This window comes from Nerophis lumbriciformis, linkage group LG15 (genome assembly GCF_033978685.3).
Source record: "Nerophis lumbriciformis linkage group LG15, RoL_Nlum_v2.1, whole genome shotgun sequence".
In the NCBI taxonomy this organism is placed as follows: domain Eukaryota; kingdom Metazoa; phylum Chordata; class Actinopteri; order Syngnathiformes; family Syngnathidae; genus Nerophis; species Nerophis lumbriciformis.
This window is the reverse complement of record NC_084562.2, coordinates 12,152,305-12,167,799: the sequence shown is the minus strand read 5'-3', so window position 1 is coordinate 12,167,799 and position 15,495 is coordinate 12,152,305. Positions and strand designations below refer to the sequence as shown.

The following is a 15,495-nucleotide window of genomic DNA, read 5'->3' as shown; positions in this document are numbered from 1 at the left end:
AACATAACTTGGCTTCTGAGAGCTTCAAAATGTAATGAATAAAATGCTAAAGTTGTTGATAAACAAGCAATTATTTTAATAATTAAATATGGTCATTTTAAATGAATTATTATGATCATTTAAAATGTATTATTTCAAATATGTTTATTTTAATGTATAATTCTATGGCTGGATGTAATAAGGAGTCAGAAAAAATACAAATAAAAATACAATTAATTTTGATGTTTTTAGCAAAATATAGTAAAAATGTATTTAGTTTTTTTTTTGTTTTTTTTAATTAATAAATATATTTATTTTTAAGTAAGGTAAACATAATAATACAATTTATCTCTAGTCTGGATGATTTAGTTATTGTCACCCTGTTGTCCTCCCGTTGTGAAAAAAGGCTGTCCTCACTCAGGTCCGCATGGAGCTGGAGGGGGCGTGGCCTCCAGCTCCGTCTGAAAATCGGGAGATTTTCGGGAGAATATTTGTCCCGGGAGGTTTTCGGGTGATGCGCTGAATTTCGGGAGTCTCCTGGAAAATTCGGGAGGGTTGGCAAGTATGGTTTAGCGGATAAAATTTGAGTGTGTAAAAGTTGAGTGTGTAAAACATTTTGAACACACTCAAACTCACTCTTTAAATATTTTTACACACTGTAATTTTAGGCACACAAATTATGCTCACAATCTTTCACTCAATTAAATTATCAGTATAATTTCATGTAAAAAAAAAAAAAAAAAAAAATTTACAAAATTAAAATGCAAAAGAGTCAGTTAAATAAATTGAGTGTCCAAAAAATAGATTTTGTAATAAAGACAAAAAGAGGGAGAGAGCAGATGTGTTTTCTGAGGTGGTACTTAGTGGAAAAAAGTTGAGAACCACTGAACGAAATATTTATGACACCCCCTGGAGTAGCTCCGTGGACCCCCTGGGGTCATGCACACCCTGTTAAAGACCTCAGCTCTAAGAAATGTCTGTGATTTTAGATATAAAAAAAGAGTGATTTTAATCAATGTGAATAATACTCAAACTATAACCGTAGAGTCAAAACCTATAACCGTTGCATATCCCTACTTGACCCCCAGCTAGAACAACATGTGTGGGGCTCCTGTTCAAAGTAGCAGCGGGCCGGCCCAGACCCCCGGTGCTGCCTTCAAGTGACGACATGTAATCTGAGAGGAGCCCGTGTATTATTAGCAGGACTCCTCGCGGACCACTCCAGTCAGCCCCATGTTGCGTTCGCGGCACCAACTAAAGTCGGAAGTTGAGTGGTCTCCACTCAGAAGCTGCGGTAAAGACTTTTACCACTTTTTTTTTTTTTTAAGTTTCAAATGTGTCCAAGCCGCTTGAAGTAGACGCAAAACGGACCCTTGTGCTGCTAAAGTGGTCGCGGAAGATTTTTTTAATCTATTTTTTTATAAGTGGCCAACATGGTTTTACTGCACTTGCTGCTGTGCGCGGGGATGTTGCCGGCGTGCGGAGCCTACTACAGCGGTCCTCTACAACCGGAGATGTCGAACGGCACCTTCCACCACTACTTCGTGCCGGACGGCGACTACGAGGAGAACGACGACCCGGAAAAATGTCAGCTGCTGTTCCGCATGACTGACCACCGGAAGTGCGGTCTGGACTCGGACCAGGACTCGGTCATCCGCGACGACTTCACCATCATCAAGCGGCAGATAGAGGACTCCGCGCGGGTGCTGGAGGTGGTCGGCAGGAGCGTCTCGTACGACCTGGACGGAGAGGACGGCTACGGGAAGTACCTGCGCCGGGAGACCACGCAGATCAGCGAGGCGTTCACTAACTCCGAGAAGTCGCTGCTGGAGCTGGAGGTGAAGTTCAAACAGAGCCAGGAAGGCGAGCTGAAGGAGGAGCACCGGCTCGGCGACGACTTCCTCAAGATGGTCGTCAACACCCGGGACGCCCTGAAGGAGACTTTGGACATTTCTTTGGGCCTGAAGGACAAACATGAGCTGCTCTCCCTCATCGTCCGCAGCCACGGAACACGACTCAGCAGACTGAAGAATGAATACATGAAGTACTGACACATTAGTCCCTACTTTTTGCTTTATAGGCACACATTTATGAGCACAAACCCCAAATGTGGACTTTCCAAAGGTAAATACTCAGTTATCAGTCACACATTTTTGAGCACAAACCCCAAATTTGGCCTTTCCAAAGGTAAATACTCAGTTTTCAGTCACACATTTATGATCTCAAACCCCAAATGTGGACTTTTCAAAGGTAAATACTCAGTTTTCAGTAACACATTTGTGACCACAAACCCCAAATGTGGACTTTTCCAAGGTAAATACTCAGTTTTCAGTCACACATTTATGACCACAAACCCCAAATGTGGACTTTTCAAAGGTAAATACACAGTTTTCAGAAACATATTTGTGACCACAAACCCCAAATGTGGACTTTTCCAAGGTAAATACTCAGTTTTCAGTCACACATTTATGACCACAAACCCCAAATGTGGACTTTTCAAAGGTAAATACAGTTTTCAGAAACATATTTGTGACCACAAACCCCAAATGTGGACTTTTCAAAGGTAAATACAGTTTTCAGTCACACATTTATGACCACAAACCCCAAATGTGGACTTTTCAAAGGTAAATACACAGTTTTCAGTAACACATTTGTGACCACAAACCCCAAATTTGGCCTTTTCAAAGGTAATTCAGTTTTCAGTCACACATTTATAACCACAAACCCCGAATTTGGCCTTTCCAAAGGTAAATAGTCAGTTTTCAGTCACACATATGTGAGCACAAATCCCAAATTTGGCCTTTCCTAAGGTAAATACAGTTTTCAGTAACACATTTGTGACCACAAACCCCAAATTTGGCCTTTTCAAAGGTAAATAGTCAGTTTTCAGTCACACATTTATAACCACAACCTCCGAATTTGGCCTTTCCAAAGGTAAATATTCAGTTTTCAGTCACACATTTATGAGCACAAACCCCAAATTTGGCCTTTCCAAAGGTAAATACAGTTTTCAGTCACACATTTGTGACCACAAACCCCAAATTCGGCCTTTTCAAAGGTAAATAGTCAGTTTTCAGTCACACATTTATAACCACAACCACAAGAATTTGGCCTTTCCAAAGGTAAATATTCAGTTTTCAGTCACACATTTATGAGGACAAACCCCAAATGTGGACTTTTCAAAGGTAAATATTCAGTTTTCAGTCACACAATTATGAGCACAAACCCCAAATTTGGCCTTTCCAAAGGTAAATACTCAGTTTTCAGTCACACATTTATGACCACAAACTCCAAATGTGGACTTTTCAAAGGTAAATATTCAGTTTTCAGTCACACAGTTATGAGTACAAACCCCAAATTTGGCCTTTCCAAAGGTAAATACTCAGTTTTCAGTCGCACATTTGTGAGCACAAACCCCAAAGTTGGCCTTTGTAAAGGTAAATACTCAGTTTTCAGTCACACATTTATGACCACAAACCTCGAATTTGGGCTTTAAAAAAGGTAAATACTCAGTTTTCAGTCACACATTAATGAGCAAAAACCCCGAATTTGGCCTTTCCAAAGTTAAATAGTCAGTTTTCAGTCACACATTTATGACCACAAACCCCGAATTTGGCCTTTCCAAAGGTAAATACTCAGTTTTAAATGACACTAATATTGTTTTGGGGTGGATTGCAGTGCTTTATTTTGTTAGATTCTACCCGCGTCCTTCAAGAGTCAGAGGCCATGTCCATTTATTCAAAGAAGGTCACAGATGGAAATTACAGCGTTGGTCTCAACTGATCATCAGCGTGTTACTGCCGTCAATAATTCTTCGTTCTTCCTATAGTCCGTGCAAAACAAAGTCCATCTGGTCCAGACAAACATGGTCATGGTCAAGTCTTCATGAAGGCGGGGGCGAGTCCAAGGAATATTAGTCCGGGTGGCTTCCGGCTTCCTCCCACCTCCAAAGACATGCACCTGGGGATAGGTTGATTGGCAACACTAAAATTGGCCCTAGTGTGTGAATGTGAGTGTGAATGTTGTCTGTGTTGGCCCTGCGATGAGGTGGGGACTTGTCCAGGGTGTACCCCGCCTTCCGCCCAAATGCAGCTGAGATAGGCTCCAGCACCCCCCGCGACCCCGAAAGGGACAAGCGGTAGAAAATGGATGGATGGATGGTCTCAATTGTCAGTGAGCATCCGTCAATAAGTCTTGGTTCTTCCTATAGTCCGTGCAAAACAAAGTCCATCTGGTCCAGACAAACATGGTCATGGTCAAGTCTTCATGAAGGTGGGGGAGAGTCCAAGGAATTTTAGTCCGGGTGGCTTTTGCACAACAAGGTCATCATAAGGGCCACACACTGAAAAATTAGAGAATGCGGGGCCATTTTGATATTTTTTGTTTTCAAAACCAACACAATATTTATTGTAACCCTTCGGTCTCCCCTCAATGTTGGTGAATATTAAAGGTCCCATGGACGCAAAAGGATCATTAAAATGTTAAAAATAAGTCATATATTGATGTATTTATTTACTTTTTACGCTTAAATATCTGTATATCAACTTCAGATATATTCGTTGCCATTACTTTTTTGTAATAATTCTTGGTTCTTCCTATAGTCCATGCTAAACACAGTCCACCTGGTCCAGACAAACATGGTCATGGTCAAGTCTTCATGAAGGTGGGGGAGAGTCCAAGGAATTTTAGTCCTGGTGGCTTTTGCGCAACAAGGTCATCATAAGGGCCACACACTGAAAAATGAGAGAATGCGGGGTCATTTTGATATTTTTTGTTTTCAAAACCAACACAATATTTATTGTAACCCTTCGGTCTCCCCTCAATGTTGGTGAATATTAAAGGTCCCATGGACGCAAAAGGATCATTAAAATGTTAAAAATAAGTCATATATTGATGTTTTTATTTACTTTTTACGCTTAAATATCTATAGATCAACTTCAGATATATTCGTTGCCATTACTTTTTTGTAATAATTCTTCGTTCTTCCTATAGTTCATGCTAAACAAAGTCCATCTGGTCCAGACAAACATGGTCATGGTCAAGTCTTCATGAAGGCGGGGGCGAGTCCAAGGAATTTTAGTCTGGGTGGCTTTTGCACAACAAGGTCATCATAAGGGCCACACATTGAAAAAATGAAAGAATGCCGGGGCCATTTTGATATTTTTCATTTTCAAAACCAACACGATATTTATTGTAACCCTTAGGGCTGCCCTCAATGTTGGTGAATATTAAAGGTCCCATGGACGCAAAAGGATCATTAAAATATTAAAAATAAGTCATATATTGATGTATTTATTTACTTTTTACGCTTAAATATCTATAGATCAACTTCAGATATATTCGTTGCCATTACTTTTTTGTAATAATTCTTGGTTCTTCCTATAGTTCATGCTAAACAAAGTCCATCTGGTCCAGACAAACATGGTCATGGTCAAGTCTTCATGAAGGTGGGGGCGACTCCAAGGAATTTTAGTCCGGGTGGCTTTTGCACAACAAGGTCATCATAAGGGCCACACACTGAAAAATGAGAGAATGCGGGGCCATTTTGATATTTTTCGTTTTCAAAACCAACACGATATTTATTGTAACCCTTAGGTCTCCCCTCAATGTTGGTGAATATTAAAGGTCCCATGGACGCGAATTGGTCATTAAAATTTTAAAAATAAGTCATATATTGATGTTTTTATTTACTTTTAACGCTTAAATATCTATACATCAACTTCAGATATATTCGTTGCCATTACTTTTTTTTTTGTTTCTTTGTTTGTTTTATGCCCTTTTGTTAAATAGGAAAATACAAAATATGAAATATTTTCTCCCACAAAATGTTCAAAGTAGAGCCTAAAATAGGTCAATAATTCATAACAACATTGGTTTTGGTTCATTATCATTTCTTGGGCAATGTCAGTTTTAAAAACTAAATCTAACTAAAGCTCAGATATCCAAAAGGTCCCTTACTCATAAAAGTGTTAAAAATAAGTCATTTGTCAATATGTGCTATTTTTAATTTCAGCGCTTAAATCTGTAGATCAACTTCAGATCTATCCATCAGTTATAAATGTTGATTATTTTTTGAGCAATTGAGCAGTTTTAAGTTACAAAAACTGCCCGCATGGCAGCTTTTGTCATTAGAGTCAACATCAATCAATCAATCAATCAATCAAAGTTTATTTATATAGCCCTTAAGTGTCTCAAAGGGCTGCACAAGCCACAATGACATCCTCGGCTCATTGCAACTTCCTATCTTTACATTTCACCTTTTTGCTCTTTTATTCCACTTTTTAATGGGGTTTTTTTTGTAGTATTATTTTTAGAATGTTCCGTGGGCCGTTAAAAAAATTTGGACACGCCTGATCTACAGGATGTGTAATTATCATATTAATATTATTTTGAGTTTAGGAGACACAGAGTCACCATTCTTAGCCCTGTGCAGTGATTAGAACTAACCATAACATTTTCATAATATTCCGAAAACAAAAAAATATTGACATGAAAGGAAGTTTGAGGGAACCTAAATGAACCTGCTTATAGTGTATTTAAGTGTGTATTTGCTACAATAGTATAACAATTTGTTTTGGATATACTTTAAGGAACATGATTCACACAATTTGGTGTATAAAAAAAGATCCTGTTATTCTTCCCAGTGGTATACCTTTTTTTGTGTATTTGAACATTTGAAATCAAATAGCAGAGATATTTATAAAACAATCTTGCCTTCTTTCAAACTTGCTCCAAACGAGTCGTTTGCAATTTGAGACTATATAATATTTTGCTTTAGTTTCGTCAGCGGCTTTCTCCGTAAATGGTGAAGACTTACCCGAAAAACTTTGCGCGAGTCCGCCATTTTTATCTAGTTGTAGTCCAAAGTTGCAGTTAATGAGCTCCTCCTTTTTCTTCTATCGTCTTGTTGTGGGGCAGACTGGCTCGTACATGCACATGCATCCTCCCCTGTTGCCATTTTTAATAAAAAGTATAGTTCTGACTTATATCTGTCAGTAGACTCAATATAGAAGCACGAAAAACTACAACAAGGCTGACGAGGTGATGACACAGTCGAAGGGGGCTTGGCCTGGAGTAGAGCTTCCGCAGGTGATTAAGACCGCCCACAAAACATCCTGAAGAGACGGCCAGAAAGCGGCTAGAAGATGGTCTGTAAAAAAAAAATTAAAAAAAATTGATTCATCATTTTGACGACAAGGAAGTGTTTTAAATCTTGAAACACATCTTATGATGACACCTCCTGTGTTTAAATATTGCATAACTGCGATAAATTCATTTCCGCTAATTAGGAGTTATTCATTATAAATCAAATGTTTTTATAGCTAGGGCATTAAAAACTGTCTAAAACCTTCTAAATGGTTTTTTTTTACATTATGAGAGCCCTGTAGACATGACATAACACCCTTGAGTCACCTTTACACTCGTTTAATCCAATATAGTAATGCTGCCTGATGCAGAGCCAATCACAGGCCACGATACTGAACACATCACGCTCTGATTGGTTTGGGCTCATTTAGTGATCAGTACTGTTGTATTGAAACTTTTACTTCATTTAGCCATGTTCATGCTTAAAATTGCTTAATTTAGCAATGTTTTTAAATATCATCAAAAAATCCAAATGTGGTAAAGCAGCAATATTTGCAGTGGGATCTGACGAAGGACGGCTGTATATAGCTTTATGCAGAGACACATATGGCTTTCTCTGATATTTGGACTATTTTACATCCTTCTATTTTTTATACTTCTTATCCTCACTTGAGTCGGGCGAGACACCCTAGATCAGGGGTGTCAAACGTACGGCCCGAGGGCAGGATCAGGCCCGCGAATAGATTTTATCCGGCCCGTGAGATGAGTTTGCTAAATAAAAAAAATTATCCTGAAATTTTAGAATGAAAGAAACTGCTGTTCTAAATGTGTCCACTGGATGTCGCAATAGCAATTCTTTGTATCTGTGTAGATGATGCTACATATGTACAAAATAAACCACATGATGTTAGTACATCTGTCGAGAAAAATTATCAAACTACATACCGTATTTTTCGGAGTATAAGTCGCACCGGAGTATAAGTTGCACCTGCCGAAAATGCATAATAAAGAAGGAAAAAAACATATATTAGTCGCACTGGAGTATAAGTCGCATTTATACTCTATAAACTCTATGAAAAAAACTGCGACTTATAGTCCGAAAAATACGGTAAATGTCATACTGTAATTTGATTTTGATGTAATTTTTTTAATCTTGATAGATTGAAAATTAACACCAAAGAGTTGACCGATGAACATTATCACATCATTTATTCAGAAAATATAAATAACGACAAATAAAGTATATATACTATTAACCGCAACAGGTAATGGTATAAAACAACAACAATTTGTACAATTTCAGATTGTGCTTGTTCTATTTTTAAACAAATAAAACAATCTGAAGTTGTCTTTATTTTTAAGTTATCGTGCCGTGATTTTAACAGTCCGGCCCACTTGGGAGTAGATTTTTCTCCATGTTTCCCCCGATCTAAAATGAGTTTGACACCCCTGCCCGAGATCCAACATTGAAACTCACATTCATACCTACGGACATTTTACATGTTCCAAATCCAGTGCGGGAACCATACCAGACTGGTCTCTCCCAAGTTTAGAACTTGGGAGAGACTTTAATATTTTTGCAGAAGATCCCTAAAAACACTAAAATGCTCTTGTTTGTCCAACTTGTAAGAGTGTAAACAGATTGTCAATGTGTTGCATTGACATATTGATAACCCTGCTGCAATGGACACTTGTCGTTTGGACTCTTATGTGTCTAAATACTGTAAAAATGGTATAAAACTACCGGTAAGTGAAAAAGTCACTCTTGGGACATGCAGTGTTTAGTACAACATACACTAAAGGTCAGGGGTGCCCACATACAGAAAAATGATACACTAAACCTAATGTAAGTCCAAAATATGTAAAGAAAAAACAGCCTATGTTTGAGTTTTTAGAGTAAATATTTGTCTTTGTAAAATCACAACTGTTAAATATTTTAATATGTCATAGGGGCAATAAAAAAATAGCTGGCCCCTAGGCTGCCCCTCTGGACTCCCCTTTTTTCCAGTTAAACTGCAGTTTAACTCGCCCTCGGTGTCCGTCTTGAAAACACCTTGTTTCCTTACAAAGTATTGCTTTAGTGTAAGCTCTGTCTTTCTTTTGTTTTTTTTAATTAGTTAATGAATATTGTGCACTTTATATTATTAATCCACAATCAATAGGTGCTACCTTTCATCATTACATGACGTTAACAATATTTGGCTGCTTGAAGGACACAATGGTAATTTCACTCTTGATCAGTTGAGAAAATGTCCCCAAATTCTGCGACATATTATAAGGTTTACAACGCACAATGGCGTAAACGACCTATGTGTTGTGCGTACTTGGGTGTTTCATAATGCTACACCATGGCCACATAGGTATTCTAAAACTGCACCTTTTGTTGTTGTGTTGCTTTTTTTTTTTTTGTAGGTCAGTCGGTTTAGGACTGCGGGTTTTACTGTAAAACAACTTCAAAAATGAGTTCTGGAAGCATAACCACAGAGTAACACAGTATGTGCTAGCTCGAGTACTTTGTGACTTTGTGAGCTCAGGCCCAGCGAAGCCGACGGCGTTTCTGGGTGTTGTTGATAAACGGTTTTCGCCTTGCATAGGAAAGTTTTAACTTGCACTTACAGATGTAGCGACCAACTGTAGTTACTGATAGTGGGTTTCTGAAGTGTTCCTGAGCCCATGTGGTGATATCCTTTACACACTGATGTCGCTTGTTGATGCAGTACAGCCTGAGGGATCGAAGGTCACGGGCTTAGCTGCTTACGTGCAGTGATTTCTCCAGATTCTCTGAACCCTTTGATGATATTACGGACCGTAGATGGTGAAATCACTAAATTTCTTGCAATGGCTGGTTGAGAAAGGTTTTTCCTAAACTGTTCAACAATTTGCTCACGCATTTGTTCACAAAGTGGTGACACTCGCCCCATCCTTGTTTGTGAAGGACTGAGCATTTCATGGAATCTACTTTTATACCCAATCATGGCACCCACCTGTTCCCAATTTGCCTGTTCACCTGTGGGATGTTCCAAATAAGTGTTTGATGAGCATTCCTCAACTTTATCAGTATTTATTGCCACCTTTCCCAACTTCTTTGTCACATATTGCTGGCATCTAAAGTTAATGATTATTTGCAAAAAAAAAAAATGTTTATCAGTTTGAACATCAAATATGATGTCTTTGTAGCATATTCAATTGAATATGGGTTGAAAATGATTTGCAAATCATTGTATTCCGTTTATATTTACATCTAACACAATTTCCCAACTCATATGGAAACGGGGTTTGTACATGTATATGTATGTATGTGTGTGTGTTATACAGTGCTCAATACCAGGGTAGAGTGGAATATACGTTTGGTCAGGAAAAAAAACACACAGGCTATTTCATCCCTACAAGCCTGTTTCGCAAGTTTCCCTGCTCTTCAGGGGATTTCCTGATGGTGAACTATGCCTGGGCAGGGCGAAGCCAGAGGAAACTCTGATGGGAGGCCAACAGCGGTCCTGACGTGCAAATCGGTCGCACGGCCTGGGTATAAGGGCGAAAGACTAATCGAACCATCTGTTTCGCAGGTTTCCCTGCTCTTCAAAGGATTTCCCGAAGAGCAGGGGAACCTGCGCAACAGGCTTGTAGGGATGAAATAGCCTCTGTGTTTTTTCCTGATCTAAAGTGTGTATATACATATATATATATATATAAAGATCCACCAAGCGAGGAAGAAGTGCCTGATGGGAGCAGAAGCAACACAACGCACAGGTGTTACACCTGGTGAGACGCAGGAGGTGCCAGGCCCGGAGTCACCCCACAGTGCCCAGAACCTCCATGTGTTGCAAACTAATCCCTCGAGTATCAAGTCTGAACAGAGGCGGATCAAGTGGCCTGCAGCTAGCACGACCTCACTCTGGAAGCAACTCGATGACGATGTCGACCAAATTCTGGAGGCAACGGCGAAGGGAGAAGCCGACGGGAAGCTACAAGCTATGACAACAATCATTGTCAGCATTGCAGCTGAACGGTTCGGCGAGGAGGAGAAGAGAAGCTCCGGAACCACGTACTCAAAGAACCACAGAGCTGTAAGGATCCACAACATCAGGCAGGAGATGAAAGCGCTGAAGTTCCAGTACAAGGCGGCAGGACATGAGGAACGCACTGGCCTGGCCCAGCTGATGTGCATCCTTCGGAAAAAGATCAGAATTCTCCGTCGGGCAGAGTGGCATCGGAGGCGGCGACGCGAGAGGGCACGTAAACGTGCTGCTTTCATTGCTAACCCCTTCAAGTTCACGAAGGATTTGCTGGGACAGAAGCGCAGTGGCAAACTGGCCTCCTCGCAGGAAGACATAGATCAACATCTGAAGCAAACGTACAGTGATCCTGCAAGAGAGCAAGCAGGAGTTGGGAGAGTGTAACAACCTCATAGACCCCCCTGAACCAGAAATGCAGTTTGACATGTCGGAGCTGCAGCTAAAGGAAGTCAGGGAGGTTGTCCGCAGAGCCAGGGCAAGCTCTACACCGGGACCGAGTGGCACTTCATACAAAGTGTATAAGAACTGTCCCAAACTCCTGCAGCGTCTGTGGAAAATCCTGCGAGTCTTCTGGAGAAGGGGGAGGATCCCTGAACAATGGCGAGTGGCGGAAGGGGTATGGATCCCAAAGGAGGAAAACTCCACTCAGCTGGACCAGTTCCGCATCATCTCCCTGCTGTGTGTTGAGGCAAAGGTCTTCTTCAGCGCCGTTTCCAAACGACTGTGTACCTACCTGGCAAAGAATACCTACATCGATACATCTGTCCAGAAAGGCGGCATTTCAGGAATGTCAGGATGTATGGAGCATACCGGTGTGGTGACGCAGCTCATTCGGGAGGCTCGAGAGAACAAGGGCAACCTATCAGTACTGTGGCTTGACCTGGCAAACGCATTCGGCTCCATTCCGCACAAGCTTGTTCAACTCACTCTGATGAAACATCATGTACCCAGCAGGTGTAGAGACCTCATTGCTGATTACTACAGCAATTTCAGGATGAGGGTCTCTTCCGGACCAACAACATCCAGTTGGCACAAAGTGGAGATTGGTATTATCACAGGGTGTACTATCTCTGTGACACTGTTCTCACTAGCCATGAACATGCTCACCAAGTCTGCTGAGCCAGAGTGTAGAGGGCCCCGCACAAATTCCGGACAAAGGCAACCACCCATCAGGGCATTCATGGATGACCTCACAGTCATGACAGAATCAGTCCCAGGCTGCCGTTGGATTCTGAAGGGACTTGAAGAGTTGGTGGAGTGGGCCCGAATGCGTTTCAAACCCGCCAAATCCAGATCAATGGTGCTGAAGAAGGGTAAGGTGGAGGACAAGTTCCGGTTTAACATCTCAGGCACGGCCATTCCAACTATCTCAGAGAAGCCAGTCAAGAGCTTGGGCAAGGTTTTTGACTGCTCTTTGAGAGACACAACATCCATCCAGTCGACATGCACTGAGTTGGATGGCTGGCTGAAATCCGTGGACAAGTCAGGCTTACCTGGGAAGTTTAAAGCCTGGATTTACCAGCATGGCATTCTTCCCAGGATCCTGTGGCCCCTCCTCATCTACTCGTTCCCCATCTCGACAGTTGAGATCCTAGAGCGGAGGGTCAGCAACCACCTCCGGAGATGGCTGGGACTACCTAAGAGCCTGAGTAGCATTGCACTCTACGGGAACAGCAACAAACTGCAGTTGCCTTTCAAATCCTTGGAGGAGGAATTTAAGGTAACTAGAGCCAGAGAAGTGGTACAGTACAGGGACTCAAGTGATCCGAAGGTGGCCAAAGCAGGGATCCAAGTGAGGACTGGCAGGAAATGGAGGGCAGAGGAAGCAGTTCAAGAGGCAGATGCAAGGCTGCGACACAGGAGCCTGGTTGGAGCAGTTACACGGGGTTGAGCTGGGCTAGGGTCCTTTCCAACTCCCCAACTGAACACTAGGGGGAAGGAAGGCCGACGTCTTGTTCAGGATGAGGTGAGAGCGGCAGTGGAGGAGACAAGAACCTGCAAGGCTGTTGGAATGAAGCAACAGGGAGCTTGGACAAGATGGGAGAATGCGGTTGAGAGGAGAGTGACCTGGGCTGAGCTCTGGAAAGCCGAGCCGCAACGCATTAAATTTCTCATCCAGGCAGTATATGATGTGCTCCCAAGCCCTTCAAACCTGCACACATGGGGCATAGCAGAGACATCAGCATGCCCACTGTGCTCCAAGCGAGGAACCCTGGAACACATCCTCAGTTGCTGTACAAAGGCACTTGGAGATGGAAGGTACAGGTGGAGGCATGACCAAGTCCTGAAGACCATCGCTGAAGCCATTAGCACAGGACTGGCATGGGCAAAACAGTTCCACCCCTCCAAGAAAACCATCGCCTTTGTCAGAGCTGGGGACACGCCAACTCCTGCTAGGAAAACATCAGCAGGCATCCTGACGTCTGCAAAAGACTGGCAGTTGTTGGTGGACCTTGAAAACCAGCTGAAGTTCCCCAGCCATATTGCAGTCACCACCCTGCGACCAGACATTGTCCTTGTGTCTGAGTCCACCAAACAAGCTGTGCTGCTGGAGCTGACAGTCCCGTGGGAAGATCGCCTGGAAGAAGCCTTCGAGAGGAAGCTCTCCAAGTATGCAGGACTGGTCAGCGACTGTCAGCAGGCTGGTTGGAGAGCAAGGTGTTTCCCTGTGGAGGTTGGATGTAGAGGATTTGCAGCCCGTTCCTTGGTCAGAGCCTTCAGCAGTTTGGGCATCGATGGAGAGAGAAAGAGGAGAGCCATCCGCAGTACCACCGAAGCGGCGGAAAGGGCCTCGAGATGGTTGTGGCTCAAAAGAGGAGATCCTTGGAGTCATGGTAGCTAGCGAGCCGTCTGGACACAAGCCGGGGGATTTGATCACCCCCGGTTGGGTCGCTTGGAGGAGGGCGTATGACCAGTTGAGAGACCCGAAACGCCCGGTGAATCCAAGAGGTCACTGAGGATGTGTCCAGACTAAGCATCAGTAGATGTATGTACACAGCATGATCAATACCGGAGTATATATATATATATATATATATATATATAATTTATTTATATATATATGTATATATGTATATATATATATATATATATATATATATATATATATATATATATATATATATATATATATATTATATATATATATATATATATATATATATATATATATATATATATATATATATGGAATATTTCCAGGGTATGATGGAATGTTTACATAGAGTATAAATACGATTTTGCTTCACAGGCCAGCAGACGATGCTCAGTTCTTGTTCTGGCGCTAAATGTTTAGCTCAGAATGCAAGGCCGACAGAAGCAATATAAAAATGTATTTTTGCGACCAAGTACTGCGTAAAATACTGCGCGTGCCTGTATCCATATTACATAATGTGTATTCATTGTTCATGTAAGGTTTTGAAATAGAGCAGCATATTTGTATTTTTTAAATGTAACACTTTCGGTATTATATATAATATAGATGAAGACTGCTGGCAGCACTCGTCAAACACTCGTTTGGGTGACAACATTAACAGACTGTGTTGTGTTTTCTCCAATAAAGAGATTGTGTTCCAAGGAGTTGTGATGTAAAATAGTTTGTAGATTGTTCGAGTCTATCAAGTCAAGATCCGTGTGTTTAATGAGTGACGCTTACCTGGTTAAATGCGTTAGAGCAGGAATTTCCAACAAAGACTGAAGTGTCAGCTGAAACTGTAAGCAGGTAAGAGTTGTATCTTATTAAAAACATCTATATTTGTCAGCACTTAGAATCTTTTACCTAAAATATGTGATTATATTTAGGAAATTTGGTTGATTAGTCACTACTGCTATATATTTATTTTAATTCTTACATGGTTACCTGGGAGCCTCGAGGACAGGGCTTTGCAACTGGCGGTCCGGGAATGACACCATAACGGCCCCCTAGTTCAGTAAAAAAAAAAAAAAAAATGTTGCAAATTCCTAAAAACACTAGAGTGCTACTGTTGTAAAGGGAAAACTTGGACCACTGGCAGAACCTTATATCAACATTTTAACCTAAACTTGGGATTTACATAACTGAGGCGGGGAATGAAGGGGAACTGCACTTTTATGGGAATTTTGCATATCGTTTACAATCATTATGAGAGACAAGAATACATGTCTTTTTTTTTAGGATTTTGAATCCGATTTTTTTCTAAATGCTTGCAAGATGCGGCTAATAGGAGTCACCACTGTAGCCTTCAAAACCTTCAAAAACCCTCCATCAACCTGTTATGTACACATTGCAAGTCTATATATATTGTAGTAACGTTCATAAAAAGGTGTAAAATGTTCAATATTTACTGTATTTTGGTCATTTTAAGCAATACAGGAACTTATTTCCTCAGCGCATTTATTTCTGTTTCTATACCAACGCACTTCCAACTTCTAGAAACAA

The 15,495-nt window shown here is 41.3% G+C and overlaps 1 protein-coding gene and 1 pseudogene across 1 annotated transcript; both read left to right on the top strand.

The window, feature by feature from the left end:
* The first annotated feature begins 1,144 nt into the window (after nt 1-1,144).
* On the top strand, nt 1,145-5,644 carry fibinb (fin bud initiation factor b). Its single transcript, XM_061974822.2, has one exon. The coding sequence runs from the start codon at nt 1,413-1,415 to the stop codon at nt 2,028-2,030; it is 618 nt and encodes a 205-aa protein (XP_061830806.2). The 5' UTR covers nt 1,145-1,412; the 3' UTR covers nt 2,031-5,644.
* A 5,311-nt stretch (nt 5,645-10,955) lies between these two features.
* On the top strand, nt 10,956-14,079 carry LOC140679423 (uncharacterized; annotated as a pseudogene).
* The last annotated feature ends 1,416 nt before the right edge of the window (nt 14,080-15,495 follow it).

Coding starts and splice junctions, on each gene's coding strand:
- fibinb (XM_061974822.2), top strand. CDS start 1,413: ATGGTTTTACTGCACTTGCTGCTGTGCGCGGGGATGTTGCCGGCGTGC.